Below are 16388 nucleotides of genomic sequence, written 5' to 3'. Positions count from 1 at the left end.
CAAGGGCGGCTTCCGCGCCAGGCTTCCGCGCCAGGCTTCCGCGTGGTAAGATTGCCATTCCACCCAGGTTAGTGTTCCTCTTGCCCCGGGTCGGGCGGACTTGGGGTTGTGGTGGCACGCTCAGAGAGCTGAAAGGCTCTCTAGGGATTTGGCTCTCGCTTTTGTTTTCGTGTTCTGGCTCGGATGCCTTTCTAGTCCTATCTCTTGCCAGGCCCCTCTGTTCCCCTGGTGGTGACAGGTCATCTGCCTTGTCTTGCCCCCAGTTAAATATGTTTTGGAGACCCCTCTTCTGCCCTTTAGGAAAGTCAGCCACACGGAAGTACCCCTGGAACTCTCTTCGTTGATCAGGCTAGCCTGGAACTTGCAGAAATTCAGCTGCCTCTGCCTCCTGAGTGCTGGGATTAAAGGCGTGCGCCACCACGCCTACTATTACAGGGGTTTGCTGCCTGTCTGTACACAGTTCTTTCCCCATCGTCTCAGATAGTTGCAGTTAGCATCAGCCAGGTTCACTCCATCAGCTAGGGACCACTGATGTGATCTCCTGGCTTTCTGTTTCTGCCTGTGCCCAAAAGCTACTCCTCACAACAGCAACCCCCTTACAGGATTAGATGGCTGAGGACAGAGAGTGACTTTACACCCCACTCTGCATAAACGCTGAGTAGAAGGCGGTGGCCACTCTCAGGGGATAAATAAGCCAGGCAGAAGAGACAGATTTCGTTGGCACTCGGGGGTCTGAAAGGTCCCCTGGGAGGATACTTAATGGGCCATTTGGAGGTCGAGCCTGGAGGCACCTCTGAGGCTGATGATTTTCAGGTTTGCTGGGCAGGGTTTGAGGAGTGGTGAAGCCCTGGGAGAACCAGTCCAAGAGGAAGGATAGACCCAAGAGCTGGGGAGTAAATGTTTCAAGGGACATTGTTCAGCCACGAGGGATAAGTGAGTCCTAAGGGCTGCTTGTTGGGCTCAGTGATCAGCAAGAACTCTCTGGGCCAAAGGAAAGGGGTCCCTGGATACTTGGGGGGAGGAGCCACAGGGCCTCACAGGCTGTCAGTCACAGAAAGGTCAGTGGGCTGGATCTGTAGTGAGTGTAAAAGGGGAGGTCAAAGCAGAGAGACCAGTGACCCACACAGGCATGCTGTGTTGGTGTTCTGAGGACAAGTAAAGAGGGCCACTCCAGAATGTAATCAGGCTCTGAGGCAGCCGAGATGGCCAGCCTCGATGAACTCAACATTAGGGCTCTTTTTATTTAGCATTTACTTTAGGTTGTGACTCCTGTAGGGCAATTGCTTTGGGGCAGCAGAAAAAAAAAAAAAAAAAAAAAAAAAAACTTAAAAAAAAAAATATATATATCCTTTAAAATGAAAAAAAGTTTTGTTTTTTTAAAATTTAGTTAGCATTGCTAACTAAATAGTATGTGAGGCTTTTTTTTGTTTTGTTTTGTTTTTACACAAAAGTTTTTTTGGGGGGGGGTAAAACAAGTTTCTCATACCAAAGCCCCTTATCTAATCTGTACGTTTTATAAATGAAAACATCAGGCCCCTGCAGCTTTAGTCTTTATTGTACACTGCTTACAGGACCCAATAATGAGGGATGTTCCAGGTGTGCCAGGACCATCATGCGAGCAAAGTCATGCAAAGGCTGTAACACATCTTCAGAAAAACAACTCTATCGATAATAGAAGACAACTATTCATTCTGATGTCTACCCTAGCTACAGTGATTCTCCTAGTGCTGGCCAGGGAGTAGTTGTGAAAGTGTCTGGCCTCTGGGTCTGTTCTGAAGCCCCAGAAGGTTCGGCTGTACTCATTTAGGGGTTCTGAGCAGCACGGAGTAGGGTGGATTAGGGACATTTGAAGGACAGGTCAAGACTGGACTTTGCGTTTTGAGCTCCCTACAAGTGAGTGATCAGGGCGACCCTTGACACCATGGCTAGTCTGAGCGCCCGGGAGGGCAGAGCTTCGCTTCGCTGCAGAATACCATTTGGTAAAAGGAATCAGGCATGTGGGGGGTTGAGAGGCTGGGTGGAGGAATGAATGACGCTGGTCTTGTCCCCGTGGAAGTTCCTGGCAGTAAACCTCGGTTGCCACATAATTGCGGCACATCCCAGGAGCAGCCTGACTTTCTGGGAATGGCAAGGGGCTACTGCATAGTCCAAGCTGGAAAAGAGGTGGGGGGTGGGGAGAGGACTGGGCCCGGAGTTTGGCAGCTTCTGTGTGTCTGAAGGAGGGCACCATGGGATTATGCAATTAGGACCTCATGGGTGTGTGTGGGGTTGTCCCAGTATCTTACTTCCTCTATTAAAATCCAAATATCTGTAGCCCTCTGCTTCTGAGCAGCAGACGCTTCCGGGTTCTGGTCAGCCCCGGAAGTGGAGGTCAGTGGCACCTAACCTGTTTTATGATCAAGGATATACCAAGAGTATCCTCAAAAATAGGCGACGGCACTCCAGTTCCTAAAACAGACACAATTCCATCCTGTCTGTCCCTTGCATGTCTTCCTCTCTGTCCCCCTGAAGCTCCATCATCAGGTTCTTGCTTTCTTGGTTCAGGAAGAAACTGCCCTTCCCGAGGTCTCCCCTGTGTAAGGGTAGGACACCATCTTCACAGCCGCCCCCCCCCCCCCCCGCAAGCATAGATTATCCGTGTGACCCGCTTCTGTCTCCCCTCAGCTCTGAAGTGTGCACATCCTGGGTGATCAGTTTCCTTTCTGGAGATCTCGTGCGACCTCCTCCCCCGCCCGTCCCTTCTCTCCCATCAGCGCTGCCGTGTAGACGCCCTAAACGACTCCCTTCTGTCTACCCCACAGCGTACACATCCCAAGCCACCCACTTCTCTTCCTGTGATGCCCGCCCCGACGTGCTCCTCCTGCCACACGGCCCGAGCCGCCCTCCGCCGCCCGCGCTCCGGGCAGGCGCTGTGCGGCTCCTGCTTCTGCGGGGCCTTTGAGGCGGAGGTGCTGCACACGGTGCTGGCAGGGCGCCTGCTGCCGCGGGGCGCCGTGGTGGCCGTGGGCGCCTCCGGCGGCAAGGACTCCACGGTGCTGGCTCACGTGCTGCGCGAGCTGACGCCGCGCCTGGGCATCACGCTGCACCTGGTGGCCGTGGACGAGGGCATCGGCGGCTACCGCGACGCGGCGCTGGAGGCCGTGCGCAGCCAGGCGGCGCGCTGGGACCTGCCGCTCACCATCGTGGCCTACGCAGATCTCTTCGGGGGCTGGACGATGGATGCTGTGGCCCGCAGCACCGCGGGCTCCGGCCGCAGCCGCTCCTGCTGCACCTTCTGCGGCGTGCTGCGGCGGCGTGCGCTGGAGGAGGGCGCTCGCCTCGTGGGAGCTACGCACATCGTGACAGGTGAGCGCAGTTGTGCAAGGGTAGCGTGCAAAGACGTGCAAGTGAGCGGGGAGGCGGGGTAGGTCCGCCGCCCCTCTCCTCTTTTAGGGTCCCAAGGATTTCCACGGACCTTCCTTTCCTCTCGGGGTTCCGGGTGTTCCAACGCCCCCTCCACTCTTCTGGTCCCGGTGTCTCTGGTTCTTTCTCCATTCTCTCTTTAGGGAGGATTTACAGGGTCCTCTCCTCACCCTCCGGGTCCAGGGGTTCCCGGCCTTTCTCTCCACTTTCCCTGTCCAGTTCTCTGCACCCCACTCCCTGTGTAAAGGTCAAGCCTGTGGGCTCCTGGATGGCCTCAACCCAGTCTGGCCGCGGTGTGCTGCAGCTCTTAAGGGAAAGATACCCTGGCAGCCAGGAGCTGAGGAATACCATGAAGTCACACCACACAACAGATTTCACACAGGACATTTATCGAGAGCGACACAAGCCTCTGTTCCAGCGAGAAGGAACAGCGAACTGAGTAGGGAACAGGCTTTTGTAGAGTTTGGGGGGAGGAGTTTCTCAGTGGCGAAATGTCAGGCCAGGCCGGATGGGTGGGGTTTCAGGATCAGGGATTGGAGGATTTCGGGAAGGTTTCAAACTGGGAAGGGGGCTCAGACCTTTCATCCCCTCCTCTCTTCTTCGTCCCCGTCCCTTACCCACAGGCCACAACGCTGACGACATGGCGGAGACGGTGCTCATGAACTTCCTGCGTGGTGACGCCGGGCGGCTGGCCCGGGGTGGAGTGCTGGGCTCCACGGGCGAGGGGTGCGCCCTGCCCCGGTGCCGGCCTCTGCAGTTCGCCTCGCAGAAGGAGGTGGTGCTTTACGCGCACTTCCGCCGCCTGCGCTACTTCTCCGAGGAGTGTGTGTACGCCCCGGAGGCCTTCCGAGGTCACGCCCGCGACCTGCTCAAGCGCCTGGAGGCGGCCCGGCCCTCGGCTGTGCTGGACCTCGTGCACTCCGCCGAGCGCCTCGCTCTGGCCCCCGCTGCACGGCCTCCTCCTCCAGGCACCTGCTCCCGCTGCGGGGCGCTGGCCAGCCACACGCTCTGCCAGGCCTGTGCGCTCCTGGACGGCCTCAACCGAGGCCTGCCGCGCCTGGCCATCGGCAAGGGCCGCCGTGTGCTGCAAGCCGAGCCGCCAGCAGCGGGCAACCCGGGTCGGGCCACCAGTAACCCTGGAGCCCCACCGAAACCCTGCTCCTGCAAGCAACCCACAGACGAAGCCGGCCTGTGCGGGGGTGGAGAGGACCGGCCAGGAGCCACCTGTGTCTTACAGAGTGACCTGAGCGCCGCTGCGGAGTGACCTGAGCCCTGTGCTCTACCTTGCCCCGCGCCCTGGGAAGTGATTGTGCCCTGCAGTGCCCCGCGCCCTGGAGGGACTTGTGCACCGTGAAGTGACTGCTCTTCGGTGCCCTGAGCTTCCGGAGCGACCTGTGTCCTGTTGGACCTGCGCTCTGCCGGCTGCCCTGCTTCCCTGTGGAGTGGCTGCACCCTGTAGATTTACTGTCCAGTGCCCTGCAACCTGAGCCCTGTGAAGTGTCCACCCGGTGAAGGGACATGCGCTGTCCAGCAGCCTGAACCTTGAAGTTGAGGGAGCCCCAGGCTACCAGGTCTGAGGGAGAACAGACCAACAATCGTGCATTCCTTGCACCTCTGTGGGGTCTCTGTGGGCTTAGGATAGCCCTGGCCCTCAGTTTTGTTTCCCCAAGGGAGGCAAACAAAGTCACGTGAGTATTAGAAACATATTCACAATCATCACTTTGCCCCTTTCATCAAGACTTAGCTCTTGCTCCTAAGGGAATCAGAGAACGTTTATTCTGAACCAGATGGGAGCATCCATGGCTGGGTGCATGAATTGAGGTTGCCGCAGAAGCAGTTACACAAATATTTACAGCCCTAAAACAATAAAAAGTCATTAATCAAGACATGGGCCAAATACGCTGGGCGGACCTCAGACGGGCTCCAGCAAGGCTGGGGAAATTCCTTCTGTGAGTCTCACACTAGCCGATGACCTTCTTAGCCTGTCATCTGCTGAGTTCACACATTCCAAACCAAATTTCTGTGGTTTTCACGCGGTTGTTGGGTCACTCTCCTGGCCTTCCGTTTTTGCTTTTATTTTGTCAGCGTGACACAGGTTGGGATCGTCTGGGAAAATGGCCTGTAGGCAAGCCTGTGTGGCATTTTCTCAATTGATGGTTGATGTGGAAGGCCCAGCCCACTGTGAGCAGTTCAGTCCCTGGGCAGGTGGTCCTGGGCTGCAGGCTGGGCAAGCCGGGCAGCAGTGTTCTCCATGGCCTCTGCCTTAGACCCTGCTCTGTAATGGAGTGTGACCTGAGAGATGTAAGTTGAAATAAAACCTTTCCTCCCCACAGTGTTTTTGGTCATGGTGTTTTATCGAAGCAACAGCAATCTGAAAGTCAGCATGCAAGTCTTCAATACACTTTTGCTTTCCAGTGGCCTTCATTTGAACCTTGGCTTTGGGGTGCCTATAGACACCTTCTCATTTGTTCCACAGCAACCTCATGGCTGTACATGGCTATGGAAGGGACCACAGGGGCTGTCACAGGCAGCAAAGGTGCCTGTCTTGCTTACTCCTGATACCTCTTGTGGGTGAGGTGGGCACCCCAAGCTTGGACTCTGGACACAGAACTGGCACTGAGTCCCTGCCTTTGTTTCTCTAAGCTCACATTTCCTCTCTGAGCTACATCCCCAGTTTTAAATAGACTAGGAGGAGGGAGGAAGAGGGCAGTGAAGGAAAGGCCTGTGGAGAGGTGCCTTTTGAGCAGGGACCCACATAAACCAAGTATCTTGGGGGAAGAGGGCCCTCTGGAGGACGGAACTGCCAATTCAGCGCTAAGGTATGGGAATAAGCTTGACCCTGGAAGGGACAGGCAGCAGGGGGTTCCGTTAGCCACACAGGCAGGGCTGGACCAGATGTGTGGAGTCGAAGACTTGGATTTTATTCTAACAGTGAAGGCCAGTCTCCCGAGGGCCCCTATTCTGTGAGTCAATCCAACGACTGCTTCCTAAAAAATCTCTTGACTGCTGTAAAGAGAAGTAGCTGTGGACAGGGAGGGGGGAACTGAAGACCCTCTGGACCAATTGTACAGCTCCACGCTTTTTGATTGTGAGGCTGGCCCCATGCCAAGAGGGCATTCCTCCCTGCTTGGTGCAGTAATAGGAGAGTAATGGGTGCTTAATACTCATTTATGGTAGATGAACGTGCAGCCCAGTGAAGTGACTTGCCTAGAGTCACATAACAGTGATTCGGGATGGGAGTAGGGGCCCTAGGATCTTATGCTGGAAGCCAGAGGACACACTTCCTAAGGCATGCCCAGCAGGGTGCTTCTCATTTCCGGAGCTTCGCTGGGCACCTACCCTCCTCCTGGGCCTCTGGTGCGAGAGCAGGGCTGTATTCGCCTTTGGCCACAAGAGGGCGCTGTGACCACATCAACGCACCAGGTGGCCTTGACTCCACAGCTGGGTCTCCAGCCCAGGCCCAGACCGCACCGACCTCCAAATCTAAAGATCCCTGGACCTGGAGGAGTTTGCGGGAAGATGCTGTGTCCGTGCCTTGCACAGACTCTGAGCATGAGACCCGTGACGCAGCTAGCTAACTGCAGTAGCCACTCAGGATAGAAGCTAAGGCCCGGAGAGGGAGGAGAAAAGGGCCGGGGGATAGACGAAGGCCAGGGAGGGGAGAGAGAGAAGAAATGAAAAGAGGGAGAAGGAAGGGGCACACAGCGCAGTGTACGGCAGCAGTTAGATGCTGGTAAGTGTTGGTGGGATTCTGTCCTGTCCGTTTAAGCAGAGAAAGTGTGGCCTCAGAGACACAGCCCTACCCCAGCACAGGGAGGAAGTGTTTCTGGAAGAGGGAATGGCTAGCCTGAACTCTGACACTGGGGCACAGGACAGAGGCGAGAGTGTGAGGGGCAGGTGTTGAGCTGCAGAAGCAAGCCGAAGCTTTCCCAGCAGGGAAAGATAAGGATCGCGATTGCAGAGTTTCCTAACATCTCCCAGGGGCTGGCCCAGCCTGTGAGAGTGCGGAAATGACTGAGTCAGCTCTGGTCCCTGCCCTCAGTGGGCTCTCCCTCTGGTGGGGGAAGCAGGTGCTGGCAAGTCAGGACCAGAGGGTTACATGCCGCTGGTGCCGGTGTGAGAGTTCAGAAGGACACCATGGGAAGCCTAGAGGTGGGGCGCCCAGCTCAGTGTGGTGTGTCATAGAATGCCGAGGTGATGTTTAAACCAAGACCCAGGAGCTGAGTAAGACTGAGGCCAGGAAAGGGGTGAGAGGGGAAAATGGTGCCTGGTAGAATGGTGGTGGGCCTGAGTGGAGAGGCCCTGTCCCTGTGGGAAGCTCGGTTCCTGGCCCAGGAGGCAGAATGCTGCCCTAGGTGGGGACAGGGCCTGCCAGGGACCACTCAAAGCAGTCAGGGCTCTGTGGGCAGAGTGCTTCTCATGCGGGAAGCCCTGGTCTCCAGTGCCAGCGCTGTGTAACTTGGGTGTGGTGGTGACACAGCCCTAATCCCAGCACCGGGGAAGTAGAGGCAGAAGGATCGTGAGTTAATGATCATCCTCAGCTACAACGTAAGGTGGAGGCCGGCCTGGCTACACGGGACCCTGTTCCCCACGCTGCTGCCCCACACACATAGGTTGAGGGTCCTGAACTAGAGGGAGGGGAGGACATGGCGACCGTGAGAGCAGGTTCAAGGGCATGAAGAACCTCTCACTGACAGTGAGTGTCTTCAAAGCTTGAAGGAACTCCTGTGTGAGTTCAAAGACCATACAGATAGGGGCTGGAGAGGTCGCTCATCCACCGAAAGCATGTGCGGCTCTTGCGGAGGACCTGAGTTCTGTTCTAAATGCCTCTGCTGGGTGGGTGGCTGACATCTTGTACCTGCCGCTCCAGGAGGGCTGACACCCTCTTCTAGCCCCTGAAGGCACCATATTCACTGCACGCACACACACAACTTAAAATAAGTAAATCTTAAAAAATGTATATATATAAGTACAAGAGGTGCCCCCCCCCCCCCATAAGCAGACCAAACAGATTTTCCACTCAGGTGGCCTCAGCAAATACTGGAAGTCTTTGAGAAGACAAAGGCTTGTTGAGGTATTTCTAAGGAAGCCCATGGCTTCTGGAAACACAATTGTTCATTGAAACATGAACGACCCGGTATTTTCTTTTTTAACGTGCTAGGTCTTCCTAAGTCCAGTTTCCATACCCTGAGAGGAGAAACAGCATCTCCTGGCAGGGACGTCACTAGATGATAGGCTTATTCCACAGGTTTTCTTCCCTTAGCTGAAATAAATTTCAGGTTTGAAGAGAGAGAAATGATGGGTGCAGAAGCCTTGGAGTTAGGTTTGAAGATAATGTCACTCTTTCAGTCTGCTCCCATATAATACCATCACATACACCAGGCACCAGATTAGGTCCTGGAGATTCACTGCGACCAGGTAGAAAAGGTCCTGGCCCTCATGGATTCTCTGGGAGACATTCCTTCTTTCCATGAGGTTTCTGGTGGAGAGGGCACAGGGTTGAGTGGCTGAAAATTTTTCCTCACCAGAATAGACACTCAAAAGTTGTTGGAGACAGACTTGTATTCTGAATAAGAAAGTAAATAAAACACAAGGGACATTCAATGGCAATAAATGCTCATACACAAGTGTGTAAGAGAGAGAGAACAATAAAAGCAGAGACAGGAAGAGAATGCTCCGTGCGGAAAAGGCGATGGCAAGCATGGAGAGAGGGAACAGCAACGACAATGCCCTTGAGCTAGGAAGGTAGCAACCGTGCTGAAGACATCAAAGCAGCACGGGGGTCTGAGGCAGAAGACATGATGGAGAGGTGAGGTTGGAAGGGTGAAGGACGTCTGGAGGCTGACTGCCTAGGGGCGCTCAGAATTCATTATCATTCTATCAGGGACTTAGATGGTTTTTAGGCAGCTTTTGACAATGTGCTGTTTTGAGTTTTAAGACCATAGATGCTACATGGTCTTTGCATGGGGGAGGCGGGAGGAGCCCGAGTGGGTGTAGAAAGCAGAGAGACCAGTCTGTGTGCTGCTCAGCCCATGCCAGGGAGAGAGAATGGAGGCTGGATTGAGAGCGGCTGAGGCCAAAGTGGAAGGCAGGAATGTGGGTGGGAGTGTGGGCAAGGGTTGGAGATGACCTGAGCAGCTGAGGAGACAAACAGAGTCTGGGTTCTGGTGGACCATGGAGCTTCAACAGAAATACGTGGGTGATAGTACGAGATGCAGGAAGTAGAGGCGGGTCCACAGCCATCAAGGATGTCTGGTGTGAGTGGGCATTAGCAGGTAGGGATGCTGACTTAGAAACATCTAGAGATGGGGCTGGAGAGTGTCCTTGCAGGAACATGGACACCAATTCCCAGTCATTCCCAGTACGTTCCATCTCACCTGAATGTGTGTGGTCCTGAAGATGAGCTGGGTGAGGTCTCTCAGAAAACAAAACAATACAAAACAAAACAAAAAAACCAGCCAAGCCACTACACAGCCATGTCCGCCACTTCCTGCCACCTGAGCCACAACCCACATGGAGACTCGCCCTTCCCTCTTCCTCCTGTGGACAATGGGACAGGCGTCCTTCCTCTTGTCTGGGGCTAATCTCACCACTTAGCCAGCTGTACCGTCCACTTGAATATTTCCCAACTGCAGTTGGGAAGAACCCTTCATCTAGGTTCAGATCACCATGTGGCTACATAGCTTTGTGCAAGCCTGGGCAAGGGAGCTGACTTCATCTTCACTTCCTTGTCTCGTACAATGAAAGGTCAGAGTGACACTGGGATGCTTCAGTTCTCACGCAGGTAGGGGAAAGATCCCAAGGGCTGATTTGCTCAACCTGCATGAAATCGTATTGGTCACATATGCAGATGCACTGACGAAGTTGGCTGTTGCCCCAGAAGACAGAAGAAAGATTCAGGACAGTTATGGGTTGTATACTGCTTCCTTCCCTTCTCTGCTAGGCAGACATGGCACATCTCAATCAGCCCCAGTTTCCCAATCTGTCATCCAGACATGAGATAGTGTCTACAGACTTTCCATAACACAAACACACCCCTTTGGTTTCCATTATGTCTCAAACATAATGTCTCTGTGCTCGTACATCTGCCAGACCCTTCTACCCCAAAGCTGTTGGGGGGTGATCTTATGAACCATATTTGGATGCTGATTTCTGTGCCCCAAGATCTGGTTGCAGTCTGGACAATGGCATTGTCATTTCTATGAAGAATCTCCTGTCTCAGGGTTGTGTAAAAACTGTTCTCCATCATCTCTGATTGGTTAATAAAGATGCTGATCAGCCAATAGCTGGGCAGTGAGAACAGGAGGTAAGGCTTCTGTTTCCAGCCAGGGGATCTTAGATAGGGACCACAGGAAGAGGAGAAGAAGGTAGATAGAGAGAGGAGGTCACTATGAGAGAGTCACCATGAGTACAAAGATGGAGCAGAACCAGCCAGAGAGAGACTAAGATGGGAAATAATGTGGGTCACATGGCTGGAAATGAGCCAGGTTAGTATAGATGGGTTAGAGTAGATCAATGTCTTCCCAGCAGTAGCGCTTTAAAGCTTATTAATACGTCTAATAGGTTTCTGTCATTATTTGGCCGCTAGAATGGGCAGAGAAAAACCCATTATATTGTTTCTACACAAAGCATCCTACTTCCATCCATCCATCTATTTATTTATTTATTTATTTATTTATTTATTTATTTATTTATTTATGTAGGTTTTTTCTTTGAGACAGGGTTTCTCTGTGTGTAACCTTGGCTGTCCTATAGCTCGCTCTGTAGGCCAGGCTGACCTCAAACTCACAGAGATCTGCCCGCCTCTGCCTCCCTGGTGCATTAAAGGTGTGTGCCACCACACCTGGCTTCTGCTTCCCTTAAAAAAAAAATAGTTGTTTTTATTATGTTTGATTATGTGTAGACTTTACGTCTGTTTGTGTGTGTCCACATGAGTAAAGTGCCCTCAGAAGCCAGCTTGGGGGCCCTGGATCCCTTGGAGCTGAAGTTGCAGGCAGTTGTGAGCAGCCTAAAGTGGGCACTGGGAATCAAACTCCAGTCCTCTGCACGAGCAATACTCTTAACTCAGAGCCACCTCTCCAGCCCCTGCGTGTTTTCATCTCGTCTCCTAATATTATATGACATGTAATTGTACTTACATATTGCATTTATGTACCTTTTTTCCTTCCAGAATCCAAGATAATTTTTTTTTCTTATTTGGTCAGTTTTGTTCGTTATTGTGCCCCTGGTGCCTAGAATCATGCTGGGCAGACGCACAGCTGATGCTTAATAAATATTAGTTGTAAGTATTGAGGCAGGAGAAAGAAAGGTAGGTTGGAGAACAGAAAGAGGGGGAGGAAAGAAGCCAGCTTGTGTGAAGAACGGAGCTGGGGGGCTGAGGACGTGGCTCGGCGGGAAGAGTGCATGTCCAGCATTTACCTAGCTTTCTTAGATCCCGGGGCTCCGCCCCCAGCACCACACACATCAGGAACAGTGGTGCACCTGTCACCCCAGCACTCAGGAGGTAGAGGCGGGAGGGTCAGAATGTTCAAGGTCGTCCTCGGCCACTTAGCAAATCTGAGGCAAACCTGGGGTACATGAAACCCTGTCTCGAGATAAAAATAAAAAGAACCCAGCTGGGAAAACTGAACATGGTAGAACACACTTGAAACTTAAGCTCTTTTGAGGCTGAAGGAAATAAAGAGCGAGTTCAAGACAAACCTGAGCTACCCAGAAACCCATCTTTAAAAACCAGCGGTGAGCCTGACACTATTAATGATACCCTAGCATACTTCTAGACAGGTGCCTAACATAACTGTTATTTGAGAGGCTTCACACAGCAACTAATGGAAACAGAGGCAGCGACCCACAACCAAACATTAGGTGGAGCTTGGGGAATTCTATGGGAGAGGGGGATGAAGGAATAAAAGCCAGAGAGGTCAAGGACACCACAAGAAAATCTACAGAACCACCTAACCTGGGCCCATAGGTTCACAGACTGAACCACCCGTCAGAGAGCACGTACAAGATGGACCTAGACCCTCGGCACATATGTAACAGTGGTGCCGCTGGGTCCTCGTGTGGGGCTCCTAACAGCGGGCTTGTCTCTGTTGCCTGCCTTGGGATCCGTTTCCTCTAACTTGGATGCCTTGTCTAGCCACAACAGGAGAAGATCTGTCTAGTCCCACCGCAACTTAATATGCCAAGGTGGATTGGTATTCATGGGAGGCCTTCCTTATTCTGAGTCTTTTCTGAGGAGAAAGGGAGGACAAGGATGGGAGGATGGTGGGGAGGTGAGGTGAGAGGAGGAGAGAAGGGAAGGGAAACAGTGATTGGGCTGTAAAATTAATTAATTAATTAATTAATTAATTAATTAATTAATTATAAAAAACTAAAACAAACCAAAACAAAATGGCAGTAATGGCACACACCTATAATGCTACCACTCACTCACTCAGGAAGCAGAGGCAGGCAGATCTCTGTGAGTTCAAGGCCAGCCTGGTCTACAAAGCAAGTCCAGGACAGCCAAGGCTGTTACACAAAGAAACCCTGTCTAGAAAAACCAAATAAATAACCAAGGCTGTTACACAAAGAAACCCTGTCTAGAAAAACCAAATAAATAAATAAATAAATAAATAGACAGACAGACAGATAGATAGATAGATAGATAAGTGAACTACAATAAATGAATAAATGAAATGCAATAAATAAAAAAGAAAAAACAGCCAGGGTCAGGGTCACCAAGGGGGGTTAACAGATGAAGGCACTTGCCGTCAAACCTGACAGCCTGAGTTCCATCTCCAGGTTACACACACACACACACACACACACACACAAAATTTTAAGGTGGAGAGCAATCAAGGAAGATACTGGACACCAACCTCTGGCCTACACACGTGTAAGTGCACACACATGAAAACTGACACATTGCATATATCACACACAGGAAGGGAGGGAGGGAGAGAACGATGGAAGCGAAGCCTGTGGAAGAGTTGGGTGGCTGTTGGAACACAGCACTGTGGATACACTTAGTCCTGTGGATACACTGTGGATACACTGACCTGTCCTGAGAAGCAGTTAAAAGAAAACGGGCCCAGGGCAACACCGCTCTCTTTGACGTCCAGGACACCGGTTGTTCCTTCCTCTTCTCCACTCACAGCTTCCCTCCACTCCCTTCCCCACCCTCCATACCCCTAAAAGTCTCTATTGACAAGATGTCTCTCTGCTGTCCTCTGTCTTCCGAGGCCACTGCCCGACTGAGAAGCATTCAGGGCTGGGACTGGAGAGCTGGCTCAGCAGTTAAGAGCTCTGATTGCTTTCACAGGGACCCAAGTTCAGTTCCAGCAACTACATAGTGTCCCACAACTATCTGTAATTTCAGTTCCTGGGATCCAGACCCTCTTCTGGCCTCCATGGTCAGCAGGAACACATGGGGCACCTACACATACTTGCAGGAAAGACACTCATGGGCAGGGGAGATGGTTCTGTGCAGAAGGCTGGCTACTCAAGCCTGAGAATCTGAGTTCAAACTCCCACTATCCACATAAAGCCAGGTTTGATCACATGCAAGCCTGTAACCCCACAGATTTGGTGGTGGAGACAGGAAGACCACAGGGTGTAAAAGTGACTTTATTTGCCTGAAGTAATTGTCCTCTCAGGGGCTTACTGTCTTCATCTGCTAACCTAGGCCCAGTCCTGGAGGCTTCTAGCCTCTGTACAATCGAATCTAGGCCTGGAATGTTTTCAGCCTCTGAGACTTACTGTTGAATAAGCTCACCCTTTCTCAGAATTCTGGCTGGCTGAGTCAAGTCAGCTGTTCTGGCTCAAACTCCTCTCCAAGCTGACTGATTCAATCTGGCTTCTCTGTTGGCCTGTTTGGCTTCAAACTAACTCTAACAATTTGTTCTAATTTTCTGACTCATTCTCATTTTCTAGCTCATCTTTACCTGTGTCTAGCTTGTTCTCTCTTCAACCTCTCTCTGTAAAACTCTCCTGGTTAAAAAAAAATAAATGCCTCTGAATTCCACAAATGGAAATGCCACAAACTCCACTCCACTGTACTGCCTCTCAACTTACTGACTGAACGAAACAGAGAGCTGCGTGTCTTTTTCTCCTGAGTGCTGGGTTAAAGCTGTGTACCACCATGCCTGGACCTAAACCTTTTCTTTCTTTCTTTCTTTCTTTCTTTCTTTCTTTCTTTCTTTCTTTCTTTCTTTCTTTCTTTCTTTCTTTCAAACCTGAAACTTGTGCTATTCTAGGCTGACCTTGAACTCAGAGATCTGCTTGCCCCTGTCTGCTGGCATGTCTGTATTCCAGCTAAAGTAGCCATGTTTGATGGATTAAAATTCCTATACAATAGGGACTTGATGGCTGCCAGCCCAGAACCAAGCTGAACAAGAGACCCTGCCTCAAAGGAATAGGGAGAAAGCAATGGAGCAAGACACCAGACATGCTCATTTGGCCTCTCCCGGCACATAGGTGTACGCACCCAGGTGCATAGTCCACACACACACCACACATACATGCAACAAATGACTGAAATAAGTCATGTGACTCAGCCCCCGGGACACTTCTTTCTTCCTCATCATCCTCCTGGCTCCCTCGTTGCTCCTTCCTAGTGCCCAGGCCACTTCTCCTTGCCCTCTAAGGGTGTGGGCTTCCTTGTGTCTCCAGGATGCACCCTCTCCCTGCTGGATGGTTCACGCTCTGGAATCCTTGACACATCACTGGCTCTAGCCAGACAGCTTCCCAGAGTCCCCAGAAAACATGCCGAAATGCCCTTCACTCCCTTCTAAGAATCCCACTGCCATCCCATCACCTCAGCCCCGGAAGCATCTAGCCCTTGTCTCCTTCTCTTCTCTTCCAGGCTCTGTGCACACCATCCTCCCATTGACGGTCTTCACTGCTTTCTTACATCACTCACCGCCACCCTGGAAAGCTCCCATTCATCTGCAGAACCCTGGAACTGTGTCCCAATGCTGGAGGCTCTAACAGGATTGTGTTTTGTGTTGACCTATCCCACCTGTGAGCTTGGAACTGAGGTCATACACATGTTCATTAACACGTGCATTCTTTTATTCACCACACATTGTTAAATAACCATGCCATGAGCAGGTTGAGTGAGATCCTAAAGAGTTCAGAATCTGGGAGGAAGAGGACACTGTAATGAGGCTGTGATGGGTTGGCGGGTGATGGAAGCTTCTCTCCCCCATGGCTTCATGCGCACCATTTTACCAAGAGCCCTCTTGGGCACCATGGCCCCTTAATTATCCCCTCTTCTTCTGTTCCTCCTCCTCCTCTTCTTCCTCCTTTATTTCATAGTCTCCCTCCTCCTCTTCTGGCCTGGAATTATATTACCCAAAGTGGCCTCAAACGCATGGCAATCCTCCTGCCTCAGCCTCCTAAGTGCTGGGATTACAGGTGTAAGCCACCATACCCACCATTTCGGATATTTTTCGATGGAAAAGCAAATTATTGTGCTTTAGACTTTTAATGGAGATGATTATATACTCAGCCTTAGTTTCACAGGCAGGAAGGAGAGACCCATGTGCCAATAACCCCAATGGTGACATCTGGTCAACCTGGATCCCAGTACAAGGCCTGGAGAGGAACACGCTGAGCTTGCTTGTGTCTCCTTCAAAGGAAGCTTGTTGAGTGTGTGCACACAAGTGCATACGAGTTTCTCTGACGTGTTCTCCTGTGCAGAACCCAGTGTGGGTGGTCACGGTGGGGCCACTCCCCCGTGCCTCTGGTCCTGTATCATCAGAGATTCTTTCTCAAAGCATTAGTGTGTCTTCACACTAGTCTTCACACTCATGGCCTCCAAATCAACTAGTAAATGAAGCACCCAGTTAGCAGAAATAGTTCAGGGAAAGCCAGGCATATAGATTTCCACAAGTGTGGAGACAGGCCCTGGAGAAGCTCCATCCATGAGAGACAGCCACAAATCACTGAGAAGTAAGGTGGGGTGAGGAGAGAGATGAGGTGGGGTGAGGAGAGAGATGAGG

General features: G+C 51.8%; 1 protein-coding gene across 2 annotated transcripts; it reads left to right on the top strand.

Annotated features, from left to right (window-relative positions):
* Positions 1 to 5: 5 nt before the first annotated feature.
* Positions 6 to 5734, top strand: Ctu1 (cytosolic thiouridylase subunit 1). 2 transcript variants are annotated; one of them, XM_055613575.1, is made up of 3 exons: positions 6 to 67; positions 2802 to 3345; positions 4026 to 5734. In XM_055613575.1, exons 2-3 carry the CDS (start codon positions 2838 to 2840, stop codon positions 4664 to 4666), a joined length of 1149 nt encoding a protein of 382 aa, XP_055469550.1. In that variant the 5' UTR covers positions 6 to 67; positions 2802 to 2837; the 3' UTR covers positions 4667 to 5734. The 2 variants fall into 2 exon arrangements, with proteins under 2 accessions (XP_055469550.1, XP_055469549.1); XM_055613574.1 differs by having other exon boundaries at positions 25 to 45.
* The last annotated feature ends 10654 nt before the right edge of the window (positions 5735 to 16388 follow it).

This window comes from Psammomys obesus, unplaced genomic scaffold (genome assembly GCF_907164565.1).
Source record: "Psammomys obesus unplaced genomic scaffold, mPsaObe1.curated_primary_1811, whole genome shotgun sequence".
Classification (NCBI taxonomy): Eukaryota; Metazoa; Chordata; class Mammalia; order Rodentia; family Muridae; genus Psammomys; species Psammomys obesus.
This window is presented reverse-complemented; position numbering and strand designations above follow the sequence as displayed.

Excerpts from the sequence above, each read along its gene's own strand:
- Ctu1 (XM_055613575.1), top strand. The coding sequence starts at position 2,838 with ATGCCCGCCCCGACGTGCTCCTCCTGCCACACGGCCCGAGCCGCCCTC. Across the intron at positions 3,346-4,025 it reads AGCTACGCACATCGTGACAG|GCCACAACGCTGACGACATG; the intron begins GTGAGCGCAGTT and ends CCTTACCCACAG.